At 36.6% G+C, this 18482-nt stretch overlaps 1 protein-coding gene across 3 annotated transcripts in view; it reads right to left on the reverse strand.

Moving 5' to 3' along the window:
• The window catches only part of ATP13A4 (ATPase 13A4), a 109041-nt gene that overhangs the window by 39804 nt on the left and 50755 nt on the right, over nucleotides 1-18482 (reverse strand). For all 3 annotated transcript variants that reach the window (XM_055307850.1, XM_055307851.1, XM_055307852.1), the window contains exons 8-13: nucleotides 17528-17597; nucleotides 8030-8164; nucleotides 5446-5616; nucleotides 4542-4699; nucleotides 3764-3952; nucleotides 1058-1119 (exon numbers count right to left, since the gene is read on the reverse strand). In XM_055307850.1, the coding sequence (XP_055163825.1) occupies nucleotides 1058-1119; nucleotides 3764-3952; nucleotides 4542-4699; nucleotides 5446-5616; nucleotides 8030-8164; nucleotides 17528-17597 (785 nt within the window). The remainder of the gene's footprint in view (nucleotides 1-1057; nucleotides 1120-3763; nucleotides 3953-4541; nucleotides 4700-5445; nucleotides 5617-8029; nucleotides 8165-17527; nucleotides 17598-18482) is intronic.

Below are 18482 nucleotides of genomic sequence, written 5' to 3' on the forward strand. Positions count from 1 at the left end.
AAACATACTAGTGAACAGGAAGACCAGGTATATATCTAAATCTATCTTTGAGAGAAAATGAAAAGAACTTCAGAACGTTTAATAGTTATAAGAGGTTTCTTCTGTGGACTAAAGTGGCAAGAATCACTAAGATTTTTTTTTTAACTCAGGAAATAGACTTTTGTTTATGAATCATATTTTAATATGAAAGTGTATTAAACACCTATAATTACAAATCTTTTATGGATAATTTATTGTCATCTGCATAACGCAGAAGAACCACCATGTGCCTTTTATGTATTAGATGTTTTTGTGGTGGAATCTGTAAGTGGGAGAGGGAAACATTTTCACTGAATAACTCAAAATGTAAATGTCAAGTGTTTCGTGTTCTGATCACAAGTGGAGACAGTGGTCAGAAGCAGACAGGGCTGCAGAGTCAGACATGGCCACAAGAGGGCCCTGAAAAATCCTACCACCCTGAGCTGAAAATTGCCAAAGAGGAATCTTTTCTGGCCAGGCAGAAAGAGTTTCTGGCAACCAAAAGGTGGGGTTTCCAGAACTCGGATACCAAGGAAAATAAGTGCATTAGCTACGGTTCCACAGGTGTTCGTCTTCCTGCAATTCAGTGTACACAAGTCCGTGTAGTGCTTCCTCCTGGCGCGCTGCAACGCTTCTGTTTGTACAGGCAATGTGACCTCCCAGAGGGACAGTGTCCTAGTATTCTCCACACTAGGTACACTGGGTCAACTTCAAGCCCCTGACTAATATGCTGACAGGAAATTACATTCATTTATTTATTCATTCATTCATTCATTTATTGCAAATTACATTTTAGCAAGGACTTGAAACCCCTCCATCTCCTAAGTAGCACATGGCAGGGAGCTAGGGTGAAGGGAGATAATGCATGTTTTAGTAAGACTGGGAAGTGTTCAAAAAAAGACATTACATAAAGATACTGTGTTAACCACTGCTCCAAGGCCAAAGCCAAAATGTCTTCGTTATTAATTTACAGAGGAAAATGTGGAGTATTGTTTCTGGGAAAAGAGAAACACCAAAGCATTCAGTTCAGGGTACTCACCCACTCCTATCGCAGGGCACGACTCCCCAGAGATCCAAACCATCCCTTGTTAAGGTGCCTGTCTAAACAGAAACAAGCACTTGGTTTACTCCAAAGATTGGGCAGCCCCGTGATGACAACCCATAAGGTACGTTTTAACAGGGAAATATGTCACGAACACGTTGCTGAGATCAATACTTCAAGGAAGAACACAGTGAGGTGGGTATCTGGGGTCCTGGACAGAAGCTCTGAAGAGCTTATACCAGTTGTCTGGCCAAGCTGGCAATAAAAAGAAGAAAACAGTATTTGCCTCACACACTCCAGAACCTGGTTTTAAGGATCTAATGGTAGACTGAATGGATAGGAAAGCCTCAGTAAATCTGTAGGAGCTATAAAATGAGTGAGCTCCAGTTTTTATGCAGAAGATAAAAGCATGTCATCAGAAGTAAGTAATGAGTGAATTTTTCCCTACTCTAAACAGATGGTTTGCTATTTGACACCTAAAAAAAGTTGCTTGTTGGTATTTCTCTCAGTGCAGGATAATGAAGTAAGTTTTCCTGGAGCTTGGGCTCATTTAAAACATCAGCTATATTGGGGCACTTCAGTGGCTCAGTCAGTTGTCTGTCTTTGACTCAGGTCATGATCCCAGGGTTCTGAGATCAAGTCCTGCATCTGTTCCCTGCTCAGCGGGGAGCCTGCTTCTCCCTCTCCTTCTTCCTGCCACTCCCCCTGCTTGTGCTCACACTCTCTCTCTCTGTCAAATAAATAAATAAAATCTTAAAACAACAACAACAAAAACACCAGCTCTATGACCTGGGCAAATTATTTAATCCCTTTGAACATAGAGCCCTTATTTATAACATGCTTATAATCAGATAAGGTTGTGAATATCAAATAAGGTAATACAAATAAAGCGCTTAACTTAATGTCTGACATATAGAGTATGACTAAATTGTAATGATAATTGCTCATAATTATTTATTACTTATTTTATCCAAATTCATGTTATAATTGTCTTTCTCACACCTGCTTCTTTTGCCAGGCCCAAGGAAGAGATGACCCCGCAAATAGAACATCCTTCTTTGTTATGCTGGTTTGCTGACAAAATAATACGGAATTGTTGCCAAGAGCCATGTTAACCTTCTGACCTTGGTAGATCTCTCTGATCTCCCAGTACTTATATAACACTTCTCTGATCTCCTTCATTCTGCCATCAAAAACCTTAATGTACTATTCAATGGGCATAGGTTTTAGGTTGGGAAGATGGAAAAATTCTCAAGATGAATGAATGGTGGTGATGATTGCACAACAATGCAAATGCACTTAAAGCTGCTTACAAATGGTTAAAGTGGTTAATATATATTTTGCCACAATAAAAAATAAATTAAGAAAAAAAGGGAACAACAATTTAGAAAGCAAAAACACCTCAAAGGCTCCCCACTGCCTAAAGGGTACATAAAAAATTCTTAGGCAGACATTAAAGGTGTCTCCTATTACTAATGTCTTACTCTGGTCAAAACCACAAACTTTATTGCTTTCCTGTATCCATTTGTGTACCCATATTTACCTGCCTCTAATACCCTTGAACTGAATTAATTTTCTTTATGTTATGATGATTTGACAGCTTAGAAAAACTTTCTAAGGAAAGACTGCATCTCTGGAGCTAGCCAGTTCTTACACAGGTAACCAGGATCTCAGCATGCATTTGACATGCAAACTAACCAATCCTCTGCTGGACCCCTTCTCCGGGGAGGCAATAGTTCACCTTCCTCATCCCAGGGCCAAGTGCCAGAGACCATCCTACAGTCACAAGCTCACCCACATCATTCAAACAAGCCAATCATAAGCTATGGTCTGACTTGCCTTCCTTGGAGAGACCCCAATAGAGACCACGCCCGAGCATTCCCCTCACTCTTGCTTTGTTTCCTCGTCAAAGCCTGGCATTCCTCCTGTGGCCGCACAAGGTGAGCAGTGCCTCTGCTTACCAGAAATGTGAATAATGTTAAACTTCTTTCAAAGGCATTGACCTCTCTGCAGTCATCAGTCATATTTATAAGTGAAGACTTGGGCACAAAGCAGCCCATCTTCTCCATCTTCCCTTCTCATTGCTCTACTTCCCCCCAGTAGAGGCGTAGGTCGAAAGAATATACTCCAGAGAAGGTAGAATAAGAGGCTGGTTTGGAATAACTGGCATATAATCAAGGATAACTTTAAGCAATACATTGCAGATGGGAAAATATGGTGAGGATTTGACTGGGGCTTTCCTATAACCAAGTCCGTTTACCTAAGTAAAACACAAGTTAAATAAACTTTTCTTTTTTTTATGCATTCATTAATTCAATATTTATTGAGCACTGACTATATACCTGGCAATATTCTTAATATTAGGGATACAGCAGTGACTACAGTAAAGGGTTAAGTTTTGTTCTTTGTATGGAGTTTTGACTGGGGAGGGACAGAGTGCCATTTTAATTAGTTGTATTTGATAGAATATTGGAGCTGGAAAGATTGTAAAAGATTCACCTATTCAGTACGTACTCTCCCTCCTCTAAACTCCAGAATCTCAGAGCTCAAGAAACGTGCCTTTCCTAGATCATACACCCTAACCAGAGATAAAATGAAGTCTGATGCCACATCCTGTTTCCTGCCCTAAGGGAGTGTGAAGCACCTCCACCCAATGACAATGATGATAAAATGGCGATGAGAAGGAGGATGAAACACACATACCTTGTCAAAGCAGACAAGGTTTAACTGTCCACATACATTGATCCTCTGGGGGCTGATGCAAAAGATGCCTCTCTTCTTCAGCCTCCTCTGGGCATAGATAATGCCCGTAGTCAGAGCAGCAGGCAGGGCAGGAGGAACTGCAATTGTGATGACATCGAGGGCTTTCTTCACTATCTCCTCAGGAGGTTCCTGGAACACAACGTCACTCTGCAGCTATTACAGGTAAATCAATCCTGAACACCATTGTGCATATGGCTTTTTCCTTTTTCCATTTTTTTTTTTACTTATTTGTTCAAATTCCCAGAAATTATATGTGGTTCAAAAAGTATGAGTACGGCTCTCATATATTTTCCAAAGTGCAATGAGAAAGTTTGTAATGATTCCTAGTACTACCACCAGGGAACCATGACCTCACCAACACTGGGTATCTGGGTTTTATCTTAAACTCCTTATTTAATAACTACAAAACACTACATTATTGGAATAAAAATATTCTCAGATTAAAAATGAAAAATTATTGTAAGGGGGAGTGTTCAAGACGAGAGGCATGTTGATAGCTCAATGAACAGTGTTTTGTCTCTCTAGATCAGATTGTTAGAATATTACTTAGCAATCAATCACTTATATTGGGGAACTTCGAGTATGTGTGCAGGTTTCAGTGTTTGGCTTTGTTTCCCAGATTGTAAACCATGCCTGACATAAAGGTTAACATGCAGAATATAAATTATACATAGATGAGTGTGTGTGTACATGTAGTAAAAGAACAAAAACAGTTTACCCCGCTGAGCACATAGACACACAAAGTATAGATCAACCCAATGGTTGCTGTCCCCACAAGGCACAGGAGGAACCTGATGGCATCCCTGTAGAGCTTAAAATTCATTGGCTTTGGGTAGAGAATGGATCTCACGAGGTCCCCTTTTGCAGTGTTGAATCCTAAAGTAACAAACACACAGTCCACATTCTCAGGATGACAAATCCTCCTGCTAGCGCTCTTCTAAGCCTCAACATGGCCTTTGTTTTTCTCTAGAGATATTTAAGCAGTGCTTAAGCCAAAGACAACTAAAGGATAATTGGGAAAATACCTGAGCGCTGCAACGGAAATATCTCAACATACCCATTTCAGAGCCTATTGCTCTCTGATCTTTGTTCTCTCTACTTTCAATTTCAATGCATCTCAGAGCAAGGAAACCACCACAGTAGGGTCAGAATACAGCATTTCCAAGTATAACTTCATTATAAGGAAACAACTCATGAACATTCTTTCATACATCCAAGCACGTGTGCACATTAACTGAATTGAAACCATATGGCCCAGTAAATACCAATGGACTTAATTTCTAATACTTTTCAGTGTAAAGTTTTTAGTTTCTAACCCTGACGAGAAGGAACTTGGGATTTGGGGTTAAAAGATCTAAGGTCTAGGCCCAGCATCTTTGCTGTGCTGGTTTGCTATATGGCAATAGTTCATAAACTATAAAACACATAAACAATTGTCATCAGTGTTAGTTTTACTAAAAGGCATACGCCATAGTGCAATTCACACTTAAAATATATAAATTTACATACAGTTGGTTTATTACCTAAAGACTATTCCTTACCTCATAAATTTAAGGCACTAGACAAATGGAACAAAAATATTTCCTTAAAGTAGCAAAACAAAAGAAGAGATGTTGACTCACCAGTCTGCAGCACCACTGCTCTCACGGTCCCAGAGCACCCTCCCTTGGCTTGGATAACCTCTGTCCCACAGAAGAGGACATGTCGTTTATAGTCTGCTTCACTCTGTGTTTTCCAGGGCTCAGCACTCTCCAGTTTGGGTAATGGAGTTTTAGTCACTGGAATACTTTCTCCTATAGAAAATATACATCTCATTTTGTGAGGTCAGGAAACTTCACTCATTTAAATCATGCATGCATTCACTCAGCATGTGACAGACATTTGTTTTAAGCCTGCTATGGTAGCAGGGACAACCCTAGGTTTTAGGGCTACAAGGAGAAAGAAATATGGTTCTTGTTTTTAGGAGATTTGTAATCTAGACAAATAAGTATAATGTTGTATTATGAATACTGTAAGTTTTGTAACATCAAATGTGGGTGCTTAAAAAGGCTAGAAATAGCTATGTAGGGAATAGCAAGTTGTACAGTCCAGAATGTGGAGCATGAGGAGTAAGTGGCCATGAGAGCTGTGTAGGAGCCAAAGCCTGGAGGGCCTAAGTGCACATATTTAAGGGTTTAAATGGGTTTTATAAGCATTAGTGGCAGAAAGGGGTGGGGAAATAATTCACTGCTTTATTCAGGAGTGCAGTATCATATTTGTGTATAAAGGAGTCTGCAATATAGGGAGTGGATTGAAGTTTGGTGAGGCTGGAGGCTGGGCATTCCATTGGAGAGAACGAGGTCTGAGCTATGGCAGTTGGCAGTGGGAATAGAGAGGAAATAATGGATTTGAGAAATGAGGAGGAAAGTAGTTACAAAACTTGGGGAGATTTTTCTATTGGCAGGTCACAGGGACAGAGAAATTCAAAATGGCATCCTGGTTTCTGACATGGGAAAATGAGCAGAGGGTGGCAATAGTCATCAACACAGGGATTACGGGAGGAGGGAAGAATTGTCTTATGGTCACCATAAGTTGGAGATGCTTTGTGGAATGGCTCTTTGAGATGTCTTGTGTTTATTTATTTGGGTCTGGCATTCAAGGGAGAGGCCTTGACCAGAGACATTTAGTCAGAGTTCACCAGACTATGATTAAAGCCAAGGAGAGATGAGATTACTTAGGGACCATGTGTGAGGACTGAAGGGAATTGGACTAGGAGCCAACCCTGAGCAACACCAATAGTCCAGGATAAGGAGGAAGAGGGGCAGCACAGGACACGGGATGGCATGAACAGTGGTAGAAGAACTTGGAAAAACAGTGCTGTCTTGGAAGGTTAAGAAGAGAGTTTTCCAGAGGAAGAGATGGTCAGAATACTTAAAAGCAGCAGAGAAGTCAATAAGAAGAGAAATATGAGGAATCCTTTGAATTTGGCTATTGAGAAAGAGGTGAATTTTGTCATTGTGGTGGAAGGGACAGGTTGCAGCAGGTTGAAGTGCTAATCAAGGTGGTGAATGAAGTTATGGAAATAATTAGGGCCTGTTTTGAGAAACAAACCTTATAAAGTCTTCCACTGGTCTTCACAGAGTGGGATATATATATATATATATATATATATATATATATATATATATATAGCCACTTTTGCCAGGAAAATGGTATTTAGCATTGCAGAAGTCCCAGCACTAAGAGATTTTTACAAACCTATGTACTCCTTATAGGAAGAAACCTGGCCTGCCACACATTTAAAATTTTTTTTGGTAAAGTTAACAGAAGAAAGATGTGTTCTTGTCTCTATTTCATGCCTTCCTGGTCTGCCCAGGAGAAATGGATTCAATTTGGGCTTTCGTGGGAACCACTGTATGTCATTGTGTCTTCTCGCCCCCTAGTCCATCTGTGGAAAAGACGTTATGATTCTTCTTTATCTTACAGAAATGCTGATATCACATTTCCAAATGTACACATGAGAACTCAAAGCACTGTGACCTTGAACAAATCAAGCAGGGGGCAGAAGGAGAAGGAGAAGCAAGATCCTTGCTGAGCAGGGATCCTGACCCAGGGCTCCATCCCAGGACCCCAAGATCATGACCTGAGCTGAAGGCAGACGCTTAACCGACCGAGCTACCCAGGTGCCCCTTCAGCATACTTTTTTAAAAATGAAATATAGGTAGTCCAAAATTCCCAATGTGTATTTTCAAAGTAATAGATGTGCCAAATCCTGTGTCATGACCTTTTCAACATGTTCAAGCCAAGCCAGGAAGAGCTTGGACTTGACCTAGGTTTCAGGATGTCATCAACAGGTTTCAAATCCTCCAAGTTTATCTGAAGATATATTTCATGTGAAAACACTAAACATAAAAGTCACAGATGATTCTGAAATGTCTAATGATCTCCACAATCTTTTAAGGTAAAATGACAGGGCTGTAATACTCTTGATTCAAGAAGAAAATGCTAAGCACTCAGAAAGTTATAACTATATCAAACCTAGCACATGGAAAGCAGCTTTAATTTGAACTCTCAGAACCATCCAGAGCAGGACAGTTAAGGAAAACTTGTGAGAGTGGGAAGGTCCCACAAAACCCCTGTGCTTTGCCATGCTTTGCCATTGTCATCAGATAGCAGAGGAACCTGGGAGAGCTCACAGAGGCTGTAAGTTGTGAGACAGGACCCTACCTGTCAGCATGCCTTCATCTACCACACAGCTGCCGTCAATCAGGATGGCATCGCATGGCATTTGTACTTTGTTCCCCGTCAAAACTAATAAATCTCCAGGTACCAGGAAACATGATTCCAGCTCTTGGACTCCTGCTGAAAGTGCGAGATGGCAGAGTCAAGTCAGATTTTTTATCCCATAAACACATAGCCCAACATCTACCTTAATTGGAAATCAATGAAAAAGCAACCAGGGCATTTCCAAAATGGAAGCCGTTCCTCAACATCAATTCAAAATCTGGAAACAATAAGAAAAAAGTAATAAACTGCAAAAAATAAAAACCTTTGTGTGGCAAAACAATAAATAAATAAGCAGGGGGAAAAAAACTAAAGACAAATTCAGAAAACATATTTGAAACTTACATTATATGACAAAAGATTAATATTCCTAATACATAAAGAACTCCTAAAAAAAGAGTTGTATAGCAAATGACTATAGTAAAATTGCTGGAGATGTTAACAGTTCTCACACGCACACACAATGCAAGTAGCATGTTAAACATTTGAAAAAATCTCATTCTTACTCATAATTAAAAAATTAAAATCCTTTCCTTCCTACCTACCTTCCTGTCTACTTTCTTCTAAACTTTTTTTCCTTCCTCACTGAGTCCCAAAGCTATAGGGGTTGAACAAGTGAGGCATCCTTGCAGAAGGTTGGTGGTGGGGATGTGCATGGCAGCCAGCTGCAGGTTTTGGAGCCTAACAGGGATAGACAGGTGTTTACATGGCCTGGTGCAGGGTGTCAGAGCCCAAAGAGGGAAAGAAGGGCCCCCATGGTGACAGTAGCCTGGTGTGGGATGTTGGAGTCCAAGCAGAGTGAAAAAGGTGTCTACATGGAAGTGGGAGGGAATATCAGTAATGATGGGTGGCAGACTACACTCAGCAGGGATTGATAGAATAAGTAGATATAATGAGGCTAATGAGAGCCAGGTTTCCCACAAAGATAGCAAATTACAAATATAGACAGAAATAAAACTAGACTGAACTCTGCGGTATTGAATTAGAATTGGAGACAACAATGTAAACTGATGGGTTTTCAGTAGATAAATAGAGAAATAATATAGATGTAAATGAATATGTATGTGAGAATACATACATATATAATATGTTTGCTTGTCTTTTTTTTTGTGCATACATTCACTAATTCTAAGAGGGCCTGGGAGCAGCGAAACCCCAATAATAATGTGCATATTTATTGCCCACATTTTGTTTTCTAAATTCTATTCCTCCCCCTAAAAAAGAATCAGGGTTCCTTAAGGAAATGGCTGGTTACAAGGCTGGGCCAAGAAAAGTATCATATGAGCTAGAACATTTAGTTGCAACATTAAGTATAAAAGTGCTCGAGAAAAGATGGAGACAGAAAAAATATCAAAGCCAACTTAACGGGCTCTCATTGCCTAAATCTGTAATGATTTGAGCATCACAGTAAATAATGGGAAATGAACTATAATCCATAAAATAAAATAGGAATTCATGAGTTCATATGACATAAATAAATGGATAAATAAATGGGGAGAAAAGATAGCTTTTTCTTACAGTAAAATTACAATTAATGTAGGAGAAAAGACACAAGTAGAAAAATCACTATTTGGCAACTATCAAAGTAATAATTTAGCCAAGAAATAGAAATGGATACAACTAGTGGGTAAATTTAATGAGGATGGCTTATTTACATAGTCTCAAAGTGTCTCTTAACAAAATAACTGTTAATTACAAAGGAGAAAAGAGTAAATTTACAATGGAGAAACCTGGCAGATAATATTTAATTAATTGATCCTAGTTAACATTACCAGTAATAGGACAAATTTAAATTATGTACCACCTGAGAAGAAGCAATGAGGACATGGCATCACATTTATGATATTGTAGCCCAAAGTGCATAACCTGAATTTAACTATGAGGAAACATCACACAAATCCAAAATGAGAGGCATTCCATAAAATAACCAGAGTCAAAGGAGTCAAGGTCACGAAGTCAAGGAAAGTTTGAAGATTAAAGAGGTGTCAAACAATAGTATTGTGTGATCCCAAATCCTTTCTTGTAAAGAACATTATTAAGGGGCACCTGGGTAGCTCAGCGGTTGAGTGTCTGCCTTTGTTTCAGGTCATGATCCCAGGGTCCTGGGATCGAGTCCTGCATCAGGCTCTCTGCGGGGGGTCTGCTTCTCCCTTTGCCTGTGTCTCTGCCCCTCTCTCTGTGTCTTTCATGAATAAATAAAATCTTGAAGGAAAGAAAGAAAGAACGAAGGGAAAGAAAGAACATTATTATTAAGACCACTGGCAAAACTTGAATGGGGTCTGAGCATTTGCTATTAATATGTCAATATTAACTTCCTGATATTAATGGTTACCTGTCTTTTATGTAGGAAAATGTCCTTGTCTTTAAGAAATATACACGAAAATATGTAGGAGTCATGGAGCCATATGTTGGCAACTTGCTCTCAAAAGGCTCGGGGGAAAAAGTTATTTGAACTATTCTTGCACCTTTTCTGTAAGTTTTATTTCCTTAAAGAAAGGGGGAGAAAGAGGATGCCTGGGTCACTCCGTGGTTGAGCATCTGCCTTTGGCTCAGGGCGTGATCCTGGGGTCCCTGAGATCAAGTCCTGCATCGGGCTCCTTGCATGGAGCCTGCTTCTCCTGTCTCTGTTTCTCTCTCTGCTTCTCTCTGTGTCTCCCATGAATAAATAAATAAAATATTTTTAACAAAAGGTTTTGGGGGGAGAGCTACATCTAACATTGCCCACCTAGCTAATTAGAAAAATGTAAAGGTTTCCCAGCATATTCTGTCTATAACACTGTGAAGAAACAGGCACTCTCACATATTTCTGGCACAAATGCAAGCTGGTATAATCTCCATGGAAAGAAATTTGGCAATATCTATCTAGCAAAAATACATATACACATTTATTCTTTAACTCAGCAATTTTACTCCTTGAAATCTATATCAAAGATAGACTGGTGGAAATATGAAAAGACAGACATATACACAAGCCTCTTTATTACAGCATTATCTGTAAAAAACTGAAAAAAATAGAATAAAATCCTTAACAGAGAACTGATTGAATAAACAATGGTTCCTCCATACATGAGTACTAGAAAGCTAAAATAATGAGTAAAAAATATTTATATATCCCACTATGAAAGAATCTCTAGGAAGCATGGTTAAGTATGTAAATACATCTGAAACTAATATAATATTGTATGTCAACTATGTTCCAATGAAAAATAAAAGTATGTAAAGCATACACACTAGGAAATATGAGCTAAACACATATACCCCTGTTACCTAAGCAGCAAGATAAATACATACGCAATTCTGCATATATACTATATAGATATGGATATTATATATAATTTCTTTGCATCTTTTAAATGTAAGAATAAATCAGAAAGACAGAGAGACTGCACAAGGTAGAGAAAAGAAGGATAGGAGCCAGACTCTTCTGAATGTCTTGTCTTACAGATTTAATTTTTGAACCATGTAGATATTTTATAAGATTTTATATAATTCATATAATTTATATATTTTTAAATAATATATATTTGTGTATAGTATCTACATAAACTAATAAAAAATAAATTTGAAAAGCTAACACTAAAAATCTAAAAAACGAATGAGATGAACCTATCGAGTTGCTGGCATAACCATACAAAGAAGAACCATTTTGGGTAACTTTGAAACATAAGTTGTTTTTTTTTTTTTGAGTATAATTTATATACTTCAAATGGTATGCCACAAACAGAGAAAAAGAAAAACTTCAACAAAATCTCAAATTGTTTTTAGGAATTATATTCCTCCCAGGTATTTTGACTTTCTATTCTGAGATTACTGCATATAAGGGATAGAGTAAATGAGTAATTTGTTGCTGTCATTAAGAATCACTGAGAGGGGCACTGGATGGGATGAGCACTAGGTGTTATTCTATATGTTGGCAAATTGAACACCAATAAAAAATAAACTTATAAAAAAAACTAAAAAAAAAAAGAATCATGACTTTTGAGTTAGAGGAAGGAGAGACAAAAATACAATCAACAAACTTAAGTAAAAAGCCCATAGTTCCAAACTTGATTTAGAAATGTCAGAAGATGGGGCTCCTGGGTGGCTGTTGGCTAAGCATCTGACTCTTGATTACAATTCAGGTCATGATCTGAGGGTTGTGAGGGCTCTGTGCTAGGCATGAAGTGTGCTTAAGATTCTCTCTCTCCCTCTACCCCTTCCCCATCCTTCTCTCTCCCTCTCTAAAAAGAAATGTCAGAAGACTAGGTCTGTCTTCTGAAAAGGTTGAGTAACAGTGACTAACACCATAAAAATTATCATTCTGGGGATCCCTGGGTGGCCATTCTGAGTGCTCTGGTTGAGGTCTCTAACTACCATATTTAAGGGCTCTTTGGAAAAATGAATGTGTCCAGGTTTGGAGCAAGAATTTTCCAAGATAAGTTTGGAATATCATATCATATCATATATCATATCATATCATATCAAAAAGAAATAAAGAGTACTGGGGTCACAGCGAAAAGAATTCAGAAGCCAACCTGAGGAGACACTCAATGGCCAAAGATGAGACAATTAGAGCACAGTAAGAATAAAAGTTGCCAAAGATGGAAATGTGCCAACAATGTTTAACATCATGCATCCACAATGACACTAAAAAATCCTTTGGATAATGCTAGAAGATCAACCCATTAATTTGAAAGCTAGTATATAAAAGGTAATAATAAAATATTAACCCCATCTTTCTTAAACAAACTGAATCTGAGAGTAATGAAATAGTTGTAGAAATACTACCCTTAGTATGTGAAGATGTTATGATAGAAATAGAAATTTAAAACTCCTAATGAAATAGTTAATCTGGGTCAGAAGCATTAATGTCTGCTAAAATCACAAAAAGAAAATAATTAGATAGTATGTACCTCCCGTTGGAAGTATGTGATATCAACTATGAAGTATTCTTGCCAAAAACTCAAGCCTCAGATCTAACTACCAATTTTTGGAAAGTTCAAGCTATAAAAAAATTATGTTAAATAACTTTATTATTATGTAATCAATATAATCCAAACTATGGAACCCACAGGATGAATCATTTACTTTCTTCAATAAAAAAAATTGCAAGGAAAAAAATAAGATATAGAGGAGGGAACAAGTAGAGTTCAAAAAACCTGAGACATATTAACTAATTGCCATATGTAGACTTTATTTGGATCCTGATTTGAAAAAATATATACATGTATAAACACACACTTGTTATTCAATTGAGTAAATTTCAACCCTTTTATATAATTAATTTTTTAAATTATGGAGTTATTTTACTTTTTTTAGGTAAAGGAATTAAAAAGGAATCGTTATAGTTTACATATATACTGAATTTTTTTCAAATGAAATTATATGATATTTGGAATAGTTCCAAAAAAATACAGACTGAGGGAGGTAGTAGAACAGTTGAAAAACAGATTCAATGTGTTGATAATTATTGAATCTGAGTGACAGCTATATGGGGTTTCATTATTGTATTCTCCCCATTGTTGTATGTATGCAAACTATTTCATCATAAAAAGTTAAACAAGAAAATGAGCAGGGTATTTTTAAAAGGTGAAGATTCACTTCCAGCCATGATGTAGTAAAAAGGAGTGGATTTATCTTCCCACCCAAAACAACCAAAACTATACAAAATATATGAAACAATAGTTTTGAACACCTAACATAAGCAACAAAAGACAGGAAACAAGTGAAGGTGACCTACAATTGCTGCACTTTCTGCCTTTAGAGGGTTCCCAGACCACTGTGCAGTGGGGAGGGAACCCAGACAAAATCTAGAGGTCTTCCTGACTTCAGAATACAGACATGACAGTCTATAGAGACTAATCATCACATGCATTTGAGGTAACTACCAGCAAATGAACAATTGAACATTTACATTTAAAAATACTATTCATAATAGCATCAAAATCATGAAATATTTAGGAATGCATCATAGAGTGTGTAAGACCCATACATTGAAAACTGCAAAACATTGCTGAGAGAAATCAAAGAAGATCAAATTAACCAAGACTGAATACTGGAGACACATACTATGTCTATAGGTCAAAAGACCCACATTTATTAACATGCCAATTTTACACAAATTATCTATAGATTCAACACAATTCCAATGAAAATCTCATGTTTTTTCTTGTTAGAAATTGACAGGTTGATTCTAAAAGTCATATGAAAATACAAAGGTCTTAATATCACCAAAGCAACACTGAAAAAGAAGAACAAAGCTGAAGGACTAACATAACCTTATTTAAAGATTAATTATAAAGTCATGTGGTGGCATTGGTAAAAAGATAGGCAGATAGATCAGTAAAACAGAATAGGGAGTCCAGAAACAGGTATGTGTATGGACAACTGATTTCTGACCAAGATACAAAGGCAAATCAGTGGAGAAAGAATAGTTTTTTCATCAAATGGTTTGGAACTTTGAATATCTATTTGCAAAGAGTCAATTTAAAAAACTCAAAATACAATATAGATCTAAATGTGAAACCTAAAACTTTGAACATTCTAAGACAATGCAGACAATGTAGTTTTTGGTTTTTTATTTGTTGCTATTAATCTCTAAGGGATACTAAAAACCATCCTTGGCTTTCAAGAAATTAGGAGCCCTTACCCACCTATCATGAATTTAACATTATTTGATATGGCTGGCCTTATAAATTATGAATTCCCAACAGCATTAAATTATCAAGTAGAAGAGTTATATACAAAATAAGACCTAAACAGATGTTGAAAGTCCAAGTGAATTTCAAGAACAGTTTTCTCACTTCCCAACATGTTTTTCCAATTCTGTCATTCTGCTGTCTCTTCCTCAGCCTACATCTAAGACCTCAGATGAAGTTTTTTGCGGACATTATTAGACAAGAAAGAATCCCAAACATTTCATGGTATTAGATCCTGGCTTAAAAGAGTCCCAGAATAACTATGGAGAAGAAAACCTTCACGGTGGGCAGAACTCCACCTATTATTATGTTAACTTTCCTATTGTACCTGAAAAGAGAAAAACTAGAAGACCAGATCTATGCTATTTTACAGTAAGGAGCAAAGAATTGTCTGGAAAGATTGCAAGTTTATTTGTACATTAGAAGGCTCATTAATGATGTTTATTATGGAGAAGGCCTCTTATACCTGGAGGAAAGACAAAACAAAACAATATACTCATGGCTACCAGCTAGCCACCAAGGACTTCACCAATAGGCTCTTGAAAGGAAAAGGTAGCGGTGTTGCTGATTATTTGGGAGTTCAAAAATATGTCCCTCTACTCACCAAAGCCAACTCAGTTATAAACCCTGCAAAGCACCCAGTTTTTCAGCACCATTCACAAACTCTTAGCTACCATAAGTAAATAAAGCCAAGCAAGCAGGCTGGGTTTCGCTACCAACTTGTAAGACAAAATGGCAATACTTGATTTGATCTTATGTGGCTCTCTCTCTCTCTCTCTCTCTCTCTCTCTCTCTCTCTCTCTCGCAAGACATTTCCATTTTGTAAAGAACTCTATTTTGTGAAGGTCTAAGGTGAAGTGTGAGAGGGGGGCATTACTCCATATTTTATATAACATTTGATCCTGGAACCCAAATCATTTCTGCTTAGGCTACAAATTTTATAGGTTTTTGTTTGTTTGTATTACAGGAAAATATCTGTTGCAGTTGTTAATTATAGCCCTCTCCTTCTGGGAACCAGATAGATAGGTTCATGAGGGTTGGATAAAGACTAGAATTATATCCACCAGGCTATATTCATAATTACTATCCCATTTTAAAAACTGTGGATGATTTCTTGATAAAATGAGTCGTTCAGGCTATTCAATCCTTTAGATAAACTTCCTACTTTGTACTCCCAAACTTCCTATGCAATGAAGTTGTTAAATACTGTTAAATCTGTTCAATCTACCCTAATCTTTAACAAATTCCCCAAGTGTATAAGGTTTCCAAGTAAGTCTCCAGCTTGTAGCCCTTCATATTGAGAAGGATCTGATGAACTCATTCTAGGAAGAAAATCACCAATATTTTCCTCCTGTATTGTTATAAAAATGCATTATTGAAAATCAAAAAGTACCTCACCTCAATTTATTGAATAGATATTCATTAACAATTTATGTATTAAGCACTTATATATGTTAGGACACCATAGAAAAGCTTGATAACCTTGGATTAGGCAAAGATGTCCTAGATAAGATACAAAAAGCAAGATCCATAAAAGAAAAAATTAATAACTGGACTTTAATAAAAGTAGAAATATTCATCCTTTGGGAGACACTATAAAGAGAATGGAAAAGATAAGTCACAGAGTGAGAAAAGAATATGCAAATCATATTTGTAGTAAAGGATTTAGATTCAGAATATAGAAAGAACTTCTTCTCAAAAGTTAATAATTAGAAAACAACCTAATAAGCAAAAGATTTGAACGGACATTTCACCAAGGAAGATACATAAAATCAGCACTTGAAAAGATGGTCAGTCCCATTACTCATTAGGGAAATGCAAATTAAAGCTACAATTAGGTACCACTACACATCTGTTAAAATGGCTAAAATTTTTTAAACTGACCATATCAAATGTAGACAAGAATGTAAAGCAACTTCAGTTCCCATATACTGCTGTTAAGAATGTACAATGATACAAACAGTTTTGAAAATAGTTTGGCAAGTTTCCTGAAAAGTTAAACATTTACATGCCCATATGACCCAGTCGTTCTACAGTTCTGTATTTTCCCATAACAAATAAAAGTGTAGTCCATGCAAAGACTTGAACCCAAATTTTCATTGAGGCATTATTTGTAATATCCTGATTCTAGGAACAACCCAAATTTTCATCAGTAGGTGAATGGATATACAAACTAGTCTATCCATATACTGGGATTCTACTCAGGAACAAAAAGGAATAGACTATTGACATACTTAACAAAATGAATGCATTTTAAAATAATTGGGAATTTGATCCCAGTAAAACCTATCCAAAATGTATTATAAAAGACAAAAAATGTCTACTGTATGATACCATTAATATAAAATTCTAAACATGCAAAGTGGTTGTCTGAGGATGGGGATGGGTAGAGAGAGGTTGAGAAGGATGATTGCAAACAGGCAAAAGACAACCTTTGGGGGTAATGAGTAGTCATTATCTTTATTGTGGTGATAGTTTCATGGATAGTTACACAGATGTATATAAGTCAAAATCTATCAAATTGTACATTTTAAATATGTTCAGTTCATCAATGTCTACTTTACCTCAATAAAGTTGTTTTATTTTTTTAAATAAAGTTTTTTTTTAAGGTGAAAATGTTGCACGTACCTCATTCTTTTAAGTAAATGCACAGGAAAAAAAGGGTATATGAAGATGAGAGTAGTAGAAACAGTCAGAGATACAAATTTAAATCTTGTTTTGATTTCATATGAACAACACATAGATCTAAAATAATGAGACTTACCTTTTCTCACAAATACAGAGACTGTAATGCTATTATGTGACTCAACTAGACGGTGGAGTTTTACAGATTGCTGAAAAAGAAGAACAGAAAATAGAAAAATGCTTATCTATTTGAAGGTAGGTACCAGGTATTAATTCAGTAAAGTGCCGGTCTCTTTAAAGATAGAGCAGTGTCTTGTTTCCAGCTGAATACACTGACTAAAAACAAAAGACTAAGTAGCCTATCAGTCAACTGAAAAGTCATCCAACTTGCTGTGCTGCTCACCAGCAATAAGAAGTATGTGTTCTTTGATAGAAAGGAATTTCCCAGCATGCTCGGTTCACTCAAAGTAATTTTTGATAAGCATAAATTTTATGTTTAGTTATTTCAGTAAAGAACATCAAGAACTTTAATCATTCAAGATATATGTTTATACCTAAATAGCTTTGAGAACTAATAGTCATTTCAGCTTTGAGTTACACCTCATCAGAGTTCCTAATCTATAACTTCATAAAGAGTTTGGTGGTGCCTGATATTTCCTCATCGTATATGTTATTTTAATATATGAAATACATGGGACATTGAGAGTGAATCAATAAGAAGATAGAAAAGAAAAATAAAATAAAATTATGCTAGATTTCACATTGATTAAGGAACTGTTTTGTAAAAGAACTATGTGGGTTAAAAGAACTATTAGGGTTAAAACTCCTAATCATTTAGTATATTCATTTATTTATTCCAATTTTGCCATTTAAGACAGCCCCTAAATCTCCTTGCATCAAATCATTTACAAATATGATTAATATGTCCTAAGAATGATTAATAGAATAATATAAGGTGAAAGAGTATTCTATTAACCTATTCTTTTATTCATTTTTGCTTTCACTCAACCTTTATTAAATAACCTTTCTATATCAGAAACTATGCTAAGAGGTGAGGATAGAATAGTCAAAAAAGTTCTAGCAAGGAATTTACA

Source organism: Nyctereutes procyonoides, unplaced genomic scaffold (genome assembly GCF_905146905.1).
Source record: "Nyctereutes procyonoides isolate TBG_1078 unplaced genomic scaffold, NYPRO_anot_genome, whole genome shotgun sequence".
Classification (NCBI taxonomy): domain Eukaryota; kingdom Metazoa; phylum Chordata; class Mammalia; order Carnivora; family Canidae; genus Nyctereutes; species Nyctereutes procyonoides.